Source organism: Nicotiana attenuata, unplaced genomic scaffold, assembly GCF_001879085.1.
Source record: "Nicotiana attenuata strain UT unplaced genomic scaffold, NIATTr2, whole genome shotgun sequence".
In the NCBI taxonomy this organism is placed as follows: domain Eukaryota; kingdom Viridiplantae; phylum Streptophyta; class Magnoliopsida; order Solanales; family Solanaceae; genus Nicotiana; species Nicotiana attenuata.
The window spans coordinates 1-12,569 of record NW_017675236.1 but is presented as its reverse complement, the minus strand read 5'-3'; the positions used below and the strand labels follow the sequence as shown (position 1 = coordinate 12,569).

Here is a 12,569-nt window from a genome sequence, read left to right as displayed (position 1 = left end):
ATGCATGAACCTCAGTTTTACCAGCAGACAGCTTCACATCCTGCTTGGCAGGAGGCCATGCTAAAGGAATTTCAAGCTCTTGAGTCCAACCAGACTTGGGACATTGTTCCTCTTCCTCCACACAAGAAGGTTATTCCTTGTAAGTAGGTTTATAAGATTAAACAGAGGGCAGATGGTTCCATTGAGAGATACAAGGCCAGATTGGTTATCAGGGGTGATACTCAAAAAGAGGGTATTGATTTCACTGAAACATTCTCCCCTGTTGTTAAATTGACAACCATCAAGTGTCTTCTTACTTTGGCTATTAAGAGAGGCTGGACTGTTTATCAGTTGGATGCCAATAATGTTTTTCTGCATGGTGACCTTTATGAGGAGGTTTATATGAAGACTCCTCCTAGTTTGGATGTCTCTTCTACTTCTGCCTTTACTCCCTTGGCTTGTAGACTCAAGAAATCTTTGTATGGCCTCATCCAGGCTTCCAGACAGTGGTTTTCTAAACTCTCTGAAGCTTTGCACTCTAGGGGCTACATTTCTAGTCTCAATGACTATCCCCTATTCACCAAGTCCTCTTCTGGTTCTCTTATTATCCTGGCTGTCTATGTTGATGACATCCTGCTAGCTGGGGATGATGTTGCTGAGTTGGATTCCTTGAAGTTATTTTTGGACTCCCCGTTTAAAATTAAGGACTTGGGCACAGTTCATTATTTCCTTGGTTTGGAGATCTCCTCTACTCCTCAGGGTTATCTTATGACTTAGTCCAAGTATACCATTGACCTCCTAGCTGAGTTCAACTACTAGCATTTTTCTCTTGTGTCCACACCTCTGGATCCTTCTATCAAACTTCATTTGGAATGGGAGCATCTATTTCTAATCGTAGTTTGTATAGGAGGCTGGTTGGGAAGTTAAATTTTTTACAACATACTAGACCTGACATCTCTTTCTCTGTTCAACATCTTAGCCAATTCCTTCATCATCCTCAGGTGCCACACATGTTGGCTGCACTTCATGTTTTGAGGTATCTCATGAATGATCCTGCCCAGGGTATTTTACTCTCCAACTCTGCTAATATGTCTCTTATGGGGTTTTCTGATTCTAATTGGGGTTCTTGCACTATTTCTCGCAAGTCTGTCAGTGGTTATTATATAACTCTTGGTGGCAATCCTGTATCTTGGAAAAGCAAGAAACAACCTACTATTTCTTTGTCTTCAGCAGAGGTTGAGTATAGAGCTCTAAGGAAAGCTATCACGACCCGAATTTCCCACCCTCGGGAGTCGTGATGACGCCTACTAATGTGATCTAGGCAAGCCAATTATTGAACGGTTTACCTTTATCCATTTTTACACCCTTTTAGCATTTATAAAGCAATAATGTGAAAACAACGGAAATTTCAATAAGCGGAAGAAATGTAGTGAAATATCTGAAATATGAATCTAATACAACTGTTAAACCTTAATCACCCAGAACTGGTGTCACAGTACCACAGACGATCTAAGAGTGCTAAATACAAAGTCTGAAAATAAAAGATACACTGTTTCTGAAACAAAGAAATGAAACAGGAAGTAAAGGATAGAGGAGATGCCAGGGCCTGCGGATGCCTGCAGGTCTACCTTGGATCTCCGCGTGGACTGAAGGTAGTCACTCAATCTACGGTCCAAAGTCAGCAGCACTGGGATCTGCACAAAAGAGTGCAGAGTGTAGTATCAGCACAACCGACCCCATGTGCTGGTAAGTGCCTAGCCTAACCTCGGAGAGGTAGTGACGAGGCTAGGACCAGACTACCAATTAAACCTGTGCAATTCAACTATATACAGCGGAAAAGGAATATAGAAATAAACAGTCAAGTATGGGAGGGGAAACATGTTGGGGGGGAGATATCGATTCCAAATAGAAAGACAACAAGTAAACAAAAGAAACAATATAACTCGGATATCAACAAAGAATCAGAAATCAATAAATGCACGGCATCACCCTTCGTGCTTTTACTCTCGTCCTCACCCAAACAATCATATAATAAAAATGTGCACGGCATCACCCTTCGTGCTTTTACTCTCTTTCCTCACCATATAATCAATATAATCGGCACGGAATGGTACATCGTGCGGCACGGCATCACCCTTCGTACTTTACACTCTTTCCTCATAATCATACACGGCATCACCCTTCGTTCTTTACACTCTTTCCTCACAAAAACAATGCACGACATCACCCTTCGTGCTTTAACTCTCTTTCCTCACCCAAACAACAATCACAAATAATAGGGCAAGGGAAATAAATGAAATTGCAATAATAATCCCGGCAAGGGAACGATAATTCAACAACAAGTCCTGGCAAGGGAAATAACAATTAAAGCAACAATAGCCCGGCAAGGGGGCAACATAATGATCTCTTCTCTTTCTCACTTTTACTTCACAATTCACTTCGCAACTCGAGCCAATGCTCTAAAGGTTCAATTATCACTTATACCTTCACAATTCGTTATACAACTTGAGCCAACGCTCCTCAATGTTCATAGGTCACAATTCCTTCCACAACTTTACACAACAAATAGAAACCATCACCAAGGCATGAAAGATACAACGAAGTCATCATAATCACAATAGAAAGACTCACGGTCATGCTAGACACCAATGTATAGATAATCGTCACCATGCCTATACGTTGTACTCAACATTTACCACATGGCAAATAGGACTCGACTCCTAATACCTCAAGCTAAGGTTAGACCAAACACTTGCCTCGATGCCACAAACACAATTCATGTCTCAATTATCGCTTTACGCCTTGATTCCACCACCAATTCGCTCGTATCTAGCCACAAGTTACTTAATTACATCAATAAACGCTAAATGAATCAATTCTAATGCATGAAAATGAGTTTCTTAAAGTTTTACCCAAAAAGTCAAAAATCGCCCCCGGGCCCACATGGTCAAAACCCGAGGTTCGAACCAAAACCCGGTTACCCCATTCCCCCACGAACTCAAATATATAATTTGTTTTGAACTCGGACCTCAAATCGAGGTCCAAATCCCCATTTTTTGAAAAACCTAGGTTCTACCCAAAACACCCAATTTTTCCATGAAAATCATTGATTTGAAGTTGAAATCATGTTAAAAGATGTTAATAATTGAAGGAAACGAGTTAAAAGTGACTTACAATCGATTTGGAAGAAGATTTGTTCTTGAAAAATTGCCCTAGGGAGTTTGTGTTTTGAAAAGATGTGAAAATGAGTTAAAATTCGTCTAAGTATAAAAGTTGCAGGTCTCAGATGTGGGAATTACGAAGAACATCTCGCATTTGCGAGTTAGGAATTGCGAGTACAGCGTCGCATTTGCGACTCAAGGCTGAAATAGGGGTGATCGCATTTGCGAGCAAAGACAGGCCTGGGCTGTTTCGCATTTGCGAACTCGCATTTGCGAGCCAGGCTTCGCAAATGCGAAGCCTGCAGGCCTGGTCACACCAGCTAAAATCTGCAACTTTCTATGTCTAAAATTCTACCCCGTGGCCTATCCAAAACTCACCCGAGCCCTAGGGGCTCCAAACCAAACATACACATAAGCTCAAAAATATCATACGGACTTGTTCGTGTAATCAAATCACCAATATAACGTCATGAACATCGAATTATACCTCAAGATCAATGAAATTTCTCAAAACTTCTTTAAACATCAAATTTTGCATTTAAGGTCCTAATGGATTCCGTTCTTACCAAACTTTACCGACAACGCATATAAATCATATTGAACCTGTACCGGGCTCCAGAACCATAATACGGGCTCGATACCACAGGTTTCACATAACATTTCACTTTCAAAAACCTTTATATTTTTCTAAAAACAATTTCTTTCAAAAATTCATTTCTCGGGCTTGGGACCTCGGAATTCGATTCCAGGCATACGCCCAAGTCACATATTTTCCTACGGACCCTCCGGGACCGTCAAATCATGGGTCCGTGTCCGTTTACCCAAAATATTGACCGAAGTCAAATTGATTCATTTTATAGTCAAAATTTATCATTTTTCATAGATTTTTACATATAGGATTTCCGGCTACACACTCGGACTGCACACACAAATCGAGGTGATGCTAAAAGAGGTTTTTAAGGCCTCGAAATGCAGAACTCATTTTTAAAAACAAGTGACGACCTTTTGGGTCATCACATTCTCCACCTCTAAAACAACCGTTCATCCTCGAACGGACAGAAGAAGGAAGTACCTGAGTCGGGGAAAAGATGGGGATAACGGCTCCGCATATCAGACTCGGACTCCCAGGTCGATGCCTCAGCACTGACCTATTCACTGAACAAGAACAGAAGGAAAATTCTTCAATCTCAACTGACGAAGCGGCCAGTCTAGAATAGCTACCGGCTCCTCCTCATAAGACAAGTCCTTGTCCAACTGGACAGTGCTGAAATCTAACACGTGGGATGGATCGCCGTGATACTTCCGAAGCATGGACACATGAAACAATAGATGCAGGGCTGCTAAGCTCGGCGGCAACGCAAGTCTATAAGCCACCTCTCCCACTCGATCAAGAATCTCAAACGGGCCAATGAACCTAGGGCTAAGCTTGCCCTTCTTCCCAAATCTCATCACGCCCTTCATAGGCGACACTCGAAGCAATACCCGCTCACCGACCATGAATGCCAAATCATGAACCTTGCGGTCGGCATACCTCTTTTTCCTGGACTGAGCTGTATGAAGCCTATCTTGAATAATCCTGACCTTGTCCAAGGAATCCTGAACCAGATCCGTACCCAACAACCGAGCCTCTCCCGGCTCAAACCATCCAACCGACGACCGACACCGCCTACCATACAAAGCCTCATAAGGAGCCATCTGGATACTCGACTGGTAGTTGTTGTTGTAGGCAAACTCTACTAAAGGAAAAAACTGATCCCACGAGCCTCCAAAGTCAATGACACAAGCTCGGAGCATATCCTTCAAAATCTGAATAGTCCGCTCGGATGCCCGTCTATCTGAGGATGAAACGCTGTGCTCAACTCAACCCGTGTGCTCAAATCTAGCTGAACTGCTTTCCAGAAATGTGAGGTAAACTGCGTACCTCGATCCGAAATGATAGACATGGGCACACCATGAAGACGAACAATCTCCCGGATGTAGATCTCAGCTAATCTCTCGGAAGTATAGGAAACTGCCACAGGAATAATATGTGCTGACTTGGTCAGCCTATCAACAACGACCCACACTGCATCAAACTTCTTCTGAGTCCGTGGGAGTCCAGTAACGAAGTCCATAGTAATACGCTCCCACTTCCACTCAGGGATCTCAATCTTCTGGAACAAACCACCAGGTCTCTGATGCTCGTATTTAAGCTAACAATTCAAACACCGAGCCACATATGCAATGATATCCTTCTTCATTCTCCTCCACCAATAATGCTGCCGCAAATACTGATACATCTTCGCGGCGCCAGGATGAATAGAGTACCGGGAGCTATGGGCTCCTCTAAAATAAACTCTCAAAGACCATCCACATTAGGCACACAAACTCGACCCTACAATCTCAAAACTCCATCATCACCTATGGTAACCTGCTTGGCACCTCCGTGCTGCACCGTGTCTCTAAGGACACACAAATGGGGATCATCATACTACCGATCTCGGATGCGCTCCAATAATGAAGAACGAGCGACTGTGCAAGCTAGCACACGACTGGGCTCAGAAACATCCAACCTCACGAACTGATTGGCCAAAGCCTGAACATCCAAAGCAAGCGGTCTCTCACCGACCGGAATATAAGCTAGACTGCCCATACTGGCTGACTTCCTACTCAGGGCATCGACCACCACATTGGCCTTTCCCGAATGATATAAGATGGTGATATCATAGTCTTTCAATAGCTCTAACCACCTCCTCTGCCTCAAATTCAACTCCCTTTTCTTGAACAAATACTGCAGACTCTTGTGATCCGTGAACACCTCACATGCCACGCCATACAGATAATGCCTCCAGATCTTCAACGCGTGAACAATGGATGCTAGCTCCAAATCGTGAACTGGATAGTTCTTCTCATGAACCTTCAACTGCCACGAAGCATAGGCAATGACCTTGCCATCCTGCATCAACACCGCGCCAAGCCCAATACGAGATGCATCACAATAAACTGTATATGGCCCTGAACCTGTGGGCAAAACCAACACTGGTGCTGTAGTCAAAGCTGTCTTGAGCTTTTGAAAGCTCGCCTCACACTCATCCGACCATCTGAACTGGGCACCCTTCTGGGTCAACCTAGTCATCGGGGCTGCAATAGATGAAAACCCCTCTACAAACCGACGATAGTAGCCTGCCAAACCCAAGAAACTCTGGATCTCTATGGCTGATGCTGGTCTAGGCCAGTTCTTGACTGCCTCAATCTTCTTCGGATCAACCTGAATACCCTCTGCTGACATAACATGACCCAGGAATGCAACCGAACTCAACCAGAACTCATACTTCGAAAACTTAGCGTACAACTAACTATCCCTCAAAGTCTGAAGAACCACTCTAAGATGCTGCTCGTGCTCCTCCCGGCTGCGAGAATATATCAAAATATCATCAATGAAGACTATCACGAACGAATCCAAGTAAGGCTTGAACACTCGGTTCATCAAATCCATAAAAGCTGCTGGGGCATTTGTTAACCTGAATGACATCACCAAGAACTCATAATGCCCGTACCGAGTGTGGAAAGCTGTCTTAGGGACATCGGATGCCCTAATCCTCAACTGATGGTAGCTAGATCTCAAGTCAATCTTTGAAAATACCTTGGCACCCCAAAGCTGATCGAACAAATCAACAATCCTCGGCAGCGGATACTTATTCTTGATTGTAACCTTATTCAATTGCCGGTAATCAATACACATACTCATCGATACATCCTTCTTATTTATAAACAATACTGGCGCACCCCAAGGCGAAACACTGGGTCTAATGAAACCCTTCTTGAGCAAGTCTTGCAACTGCTCCTTCAACTCTTTCAACTCAGGTGGGGCCATTCGATACGGCGGGATGGAAATGGGTTGAGTGCCCGGAGCCAAATCAATGCAAAAGTCAATATCCCTGTTGGGTGGCATACCCGGCAGGTCTGAGGAAATACCTCAGGAAACTCACGACCAACGGGCACAGACTCAATAGAAGGAACCTCAGCACTAGAATCACGAACATAGGCCAAATAGGCCAAACACCCCTTCTCGACCATACGTCGAGCCTTCACATAAGAGATAACACTGCGGGTAGAATGACCAGGAGTCCCCCTCCACTCTAAACGAGGTAAACCCGGCAAGGCTAAGGTCACAGTCTTGGCATGACAGTCCAAGATAGCGTGATAAGGTGATAACCAGTCCATCCCCAATATGACATCGAAATCAACCATGTCCAGAAGAAGCAAATCTACACGAGTCTCAAGACCTCCAATGATAACTATACACGAATGATGGACTCGATCTACCACAATAGAATCACCCACCGGTGTAGACACATAAACAGGAGCACTCAAAGAATCACTAGGCATGACCAGATACGGTGCAAAATAAGATGACACATAGGAGTACGTAGACCCTGGATCAAATAAAATTGGAGCATCTCTGCTACAAACCAGAACAGTACCTGTAATAACTGCATCGGAAGCCTCAGCCTCGGGCCTGGCTGGAAGAGCATAACATCGGGGCTGGGCCCCACCACCCTGAACCACATCTCTGGGACGGCCGGCTGCTGGCTGGCCTCCACCTCTAGCGGCCTGAGCTCTACCTCCACCTCTAGCACCTCTACCCCCACCTCTAGCTGGCTGGGCGGGCTGTGGAACACTCGGTGCTTGAACCATGGCACGGGAACCCTGATGCTGAGAGCTACTCGGTGCTCGAGGGTAAAACCTAGCAATGTGATCCACATCACCACAAGTGTACAAGCCCTCGGCTGCTCAGACTGCTGACCCTGAAGACCTGAATGACCACCCTGAAAACTCTAAAGCGGCGGTGCACTGATGGGAGCTGGTGGTGTATTGTAGGACTGCTGATCAGAATGCTACATCTGAGGACCATGGCCACTTGAAGCATCGTGAGAAACCTGAAGTGCCAACTGAAAAGGCCTAGGAGGATGGCCTCTACCATACGAATCCCTACCTCCAGACGAGGTACCACTGAATCGGCCTGAATGACGGGGCCTCTAGTCCGACCCATGACCACCTACCTGCGACAGAACCATCTCAACTCTCCAGGCCACATTGGCCGCCTCCTGGAAAGATATCTCACTCCCAGTCTCCCTAGCCATCTAAAGACGAATCGGCTGAATAAGTCCCCTTCTCTCTCTCTCTCTCTCTCTCTCTCTCTCTCTCTCTCTCGGTGGGAAGTATGATAAGGGCATGAAGAGCCAAGTCGATGAATCTGGTCTCATACTGGGTAACGGTCATAGAACCCTGCTGGAGACGCTCAAACTGCCTCCGATAGGCCTCTCTCTGAGTGATAGGGAGAAACTTCTCCAGAAATAGCTGTGTAAACTGCTCCCAAGTCAAGGCTGGTGATTCGGCTGGTCTAGCCAAGCAATAATCTCTCCACCAAGTCTTGGCGGATCCAGACAAGCGAAAAGTAGCAAAATCGACCCCACTGGTCTCAACTATCGCCATGTTCCTGAGAACCTCATGACAGCTGTCTAGATAATCCTGGGGATCCTCAAAAGATGCATCGCTGAAAGTAGTAGTGAAGAGCTTGGTGAACCTGTCCAATCTCCACAAAGCATCGGCAGACATAGCTGCGCCATCACCGGTTTAGGCTACCACACCCGGCTGAGCTGCTCCAACTGGCTGAACTGCTGGAGTCTAAAACTGGGGAGCTACCTGCTTCGGAGTATGAGTGGCAGGAGTCTGGGCTCCTCCTCCAGCCTGAGAGACGGCTGGTGCTACAAGAAGCAAGCCTGCCTAGGTGACACTCTCCATAAGGCCCACTAGACGGATCAGAGCATCCTGGAGTTCTCGGGTAGCAATAAACCCCTCTGGGACCTGAGCTGGGCCTACCGGAGCTGCTGGGGCCGGAACCTTATCATCAAAGTCAACCTGAGGCTCCGCTGCTGGTGCTGCTGCTCTGGGCTGAGCTCTACCCCTACCTCGGCCTCTAGCATGGCCTCGGCCTCGCCCTTTTCCCCTCATGGGAGCTGCTGCTGGGGGCTCGGGCTGCTGGTAAGCCGATGAGGAAGCGTGCATTCTCGGCATCTACGAGAGAACATAATAGAAATTCAATCAACATTGAGAAACCAAACCGCACGACACGAAAGAAAAGATGTGAAATTTTCCTAACTCTGTAGCCTCTAGGGGATAAAACACACATCTCCGTACGAATCCCTCAACTCTACTAAGCTTGTCTGTGAACTGTGAGACCCATGTAACCTAGAGCTCTGATACCAACTTGTCACGATCCAGATTTCCCACCCTCAGGAGTCGTGATGGCGCCTACTAATGTGAGCTAGGCAAGCCAATTATTGAACAGTTTACCTTTATCCATTTTTACACCTTTTTAGCATTTCTAAAGCAATAATGTGAAAACAACGGAAATTTCAATATGCGGAAGAAATGTAGTGAAATATCTGAAATATGAATCTAATACAACTGTTTAAGCCTTAATCACCCAGAACTGGTGTCACAGTACCAAAGATGATCTAAGAGTGACCCGACTCTTAATCCCTCAAGCTAAGGTAAGACCAAACACTTACCTCGATGCCACGAACACAATTCACATCTCAATTATCGATTTACCCCTTGATTCCACCACCAATTTGCTCATATCTAGCCATAAGTTACTTAATTACATCAATAAACGCTAAATGAATCAATTCTAATGCATGAAAATGAGTTTCTTAAAGTTTTACCCAAAAAGTCAAAAATTGCCCCCGGGCCCACATGGTCAAAACCCGAGATTCGAACCAAAACCCGATTACCCATTCCCCCACGAACTCAAATATATAATTTATTTTGAAATCGGACCTCAAATCGAGGTCCAAATCCCCATTTTTTGAAAAATCTAGGTTCTACCAAAACACCCAATTTCCCCATGAAAATCATTGATTTGAAGTTGAAATCATGTTAAAAGATGTTAATGATTGAAGGAAACGAGTTAAAAGTGGTTTACTATCGATTTGGAAGAAGATTTGTTCTTGAAAAATCGCCTTAGGGAGTTTGTGTTTTGAAAAGATGTGAAAATGGGTTAAAATTCGTCTAAGTATAAGAGTTGCAGGTCTCACATGTGGGAATTGCGAACAGGGGTTCGCAATTGCGAACCCCGATCTCTGCTATGCTGGGAATTGCGAAGAACATCTCGCATTTGCAAGTTGGGAATTGCGACTACAGCGTCGCATTTGCGACTCAACGCTGAAACAGGGGTGATCGCATTTGCGATCAAAACCTCGCATTTGCGAGCAAAGACAGGCCTGGGCTATTTCGCATTTGCGATCCAGCCTTCGCATTTGCGAACTCACATTTGCGAGCCAGGCTTCGCAAATGCGAAGCCTGCAGGCCTAATATAACGACTCGGCCGGTTGTTTTTAGAATTTATGCCTCGATCCCCTATTAACTGCTTCCCCCAAGTTTATTTCTGCTATTTTGATTTGCCGGGATGTTCGGTTTTTAGTTTCGGAGAGTTTTGGGACACTTAGACCTTAAATGAGAGCTTAATGTCGGAAAGTTGGCCGTAGTTGGAACAGTGTGAAGATGGCCTTGGAATGGAAATCCGATGGTTCCGTTGGCTCCGTTAGGTGATTTCGGGTTTAGGGGCGTGGTCGGATTGTGTTTTGGAGGTCCGGAGCTAATTTAGGCTTGAAATGCCAAAAGTTGAATTTTAAAGTTTTCGGTTCGATAGTGGTATTCTGATCCGAGGGTCGGAATGGGATTCCGAGAGTTGCAGTAGTTCCGTTATGTCTTTTGTGATGTGTGTGCAAAATTTCAGGTCATTCGGAGGTGGTTTGTTTGGGTTTTTGATCCAAAGCGTATTTTGAGAAATTTGGAGTCTTAGGCTTGAATCTATGGTTAATTTGAGGTTTTGATGTTGTTTTAGGTGTTTTAAGGATTGTTATAAGTTTGAATAAGGTATTAGGTAATGTTGGTGCTTTTGGCTGAGGTTCCGGGAGCCCCGAGATGATTTCGGGTGGTTGACGGAAAGATTTTTGAAGTTGAGAGATTGCAGATTTTAGCTGGTACCTGTCATAACCGCACTTGCGGTTGGGGTTCCACAGGTGCGGAGCCGCAGAAGCGACGTAAAGACCACAGAAGCGGATGTTGGTGTTTTCTTCAGATTTCACAGATGCGGGAGGAGTACCGCAGATGCGGTTTCGCATCTGCGAAAAGGAAATCGCAGATGCAGCTCCTGGGCAAGTAAATGAAAGTCGCAGATGCGACGTGGTTTCCGCAGAAATATGAGATTTCGAGGGTTTTGTTTCAAAAGTTGAAAAATCAATTTGGAGCTCGGGGGAGGGCGATTTTGAGAGAGAATTGAAGAGGAGATCATTGGGTAACGATTCTTTAACCCTTTCTAGTTATATTCCATCAATCTATAGTTAATTTCACCATTTAAATTCGGATTGGGGATGAAAATTGGGGAAAAGTTGGAAGAAAGTTCCTAGACCTAAAATTTGACTTTTGATTGGGAATTTGACCTTGGATTTGGATAATTTTGGTATGCCTGAACTCGTGAGAGTATGAGGATTCTGTAAATATAAATTTTACCAGATTCTGAGACGCGGGCTTGAGGGGCATTTTGGTTATTTTACCTAATTTTGTGTCTTAGCTTATAATTTAATTATAGAATCAATTATTGAAGTGTTATTTACATTATGAAATTGAATTGAATTGATTTGGGCCATTTGGAGTCGGATGCTCGTGGCAAAGGCGTGGTTTCGGGTTGACTTGCACTTGTTCGAGGTAAGTGACTTGTCTAACCTTGTGTGAGGGACTTTTCCCCTTAGGAGTGGTATTGTGGTAATTGAAATGCCTCGTACGTGAGGTGACGAGTGCGTACTTGTGCTAATTGTTAGAAACCCGTTCTTTTTCATTAAAAATAGCCTTGAATTGTGTTCTTCCTCTTCTTGCTTACAATGTTTGGACATTAAACCTGCTGTAGCTTAGAGAAACATGTCTACTTGACTAAATTGCTCTATTTGGCTTAACTGCCTTAATTGTATTACGTGAATCATGCTAGGTTAGGATTACCTGCTTCACTTTGACATGAAATTGTTTGGATTGAATTCTTGTTGTTGCTGTGTATTTACTTTGGGACTATGGAACGGTATTCCGGGAGATCCCCCTGCACTTTTACTTTGGGACTACGGGACGGTATCCCGAGAGCTCCCCTGTATGTTTACTTTGGGACTACGGAATTGTATTCCGGGAGATCCGCCTGCACATTTATGCGTCGGACTACGGGACTGCACTCGGGAGATCCACTGGAGATGATATTTATATTTGGGGACTATAGGACGGTATCCTGGGAGATCCCCGGTTGTTACCTTGGAGTTGAGTTGTGTTCTCTTACTGTGTTTTACTTGCCTCTGTGATAGTTGTTGCTGTCCTTTATATCTTGTGTTACTTACTTACACT

General features: G+C 44.8%; 1 protein-coding gene across 1 annotated transcript; it reads left to right on the top strand.

The window, feature by feature from the left end:
- Window positions 1–851: 851 nt before the first annotated feature.
- On the top strand, window positions 852–10,364 carry LOC109219834 (uncharacterized mitochondrial protein AtMg00810-like). Its single transcript, XM_019384301.1, has 2 exons — window positions 852–1,214; window positions 10,242–10,364. The coding sequence occupies exons 1-2, from the start codon at window positions 852–854 to the stop codon at window positions 10,362–10,364; spliced, it is 486 nt and encodes a 161-aa protein (XP_019239846.1).
- The last annotated feature ends 2,205 nt before the right edge of the window (window positions 10,365–12,569 follow it).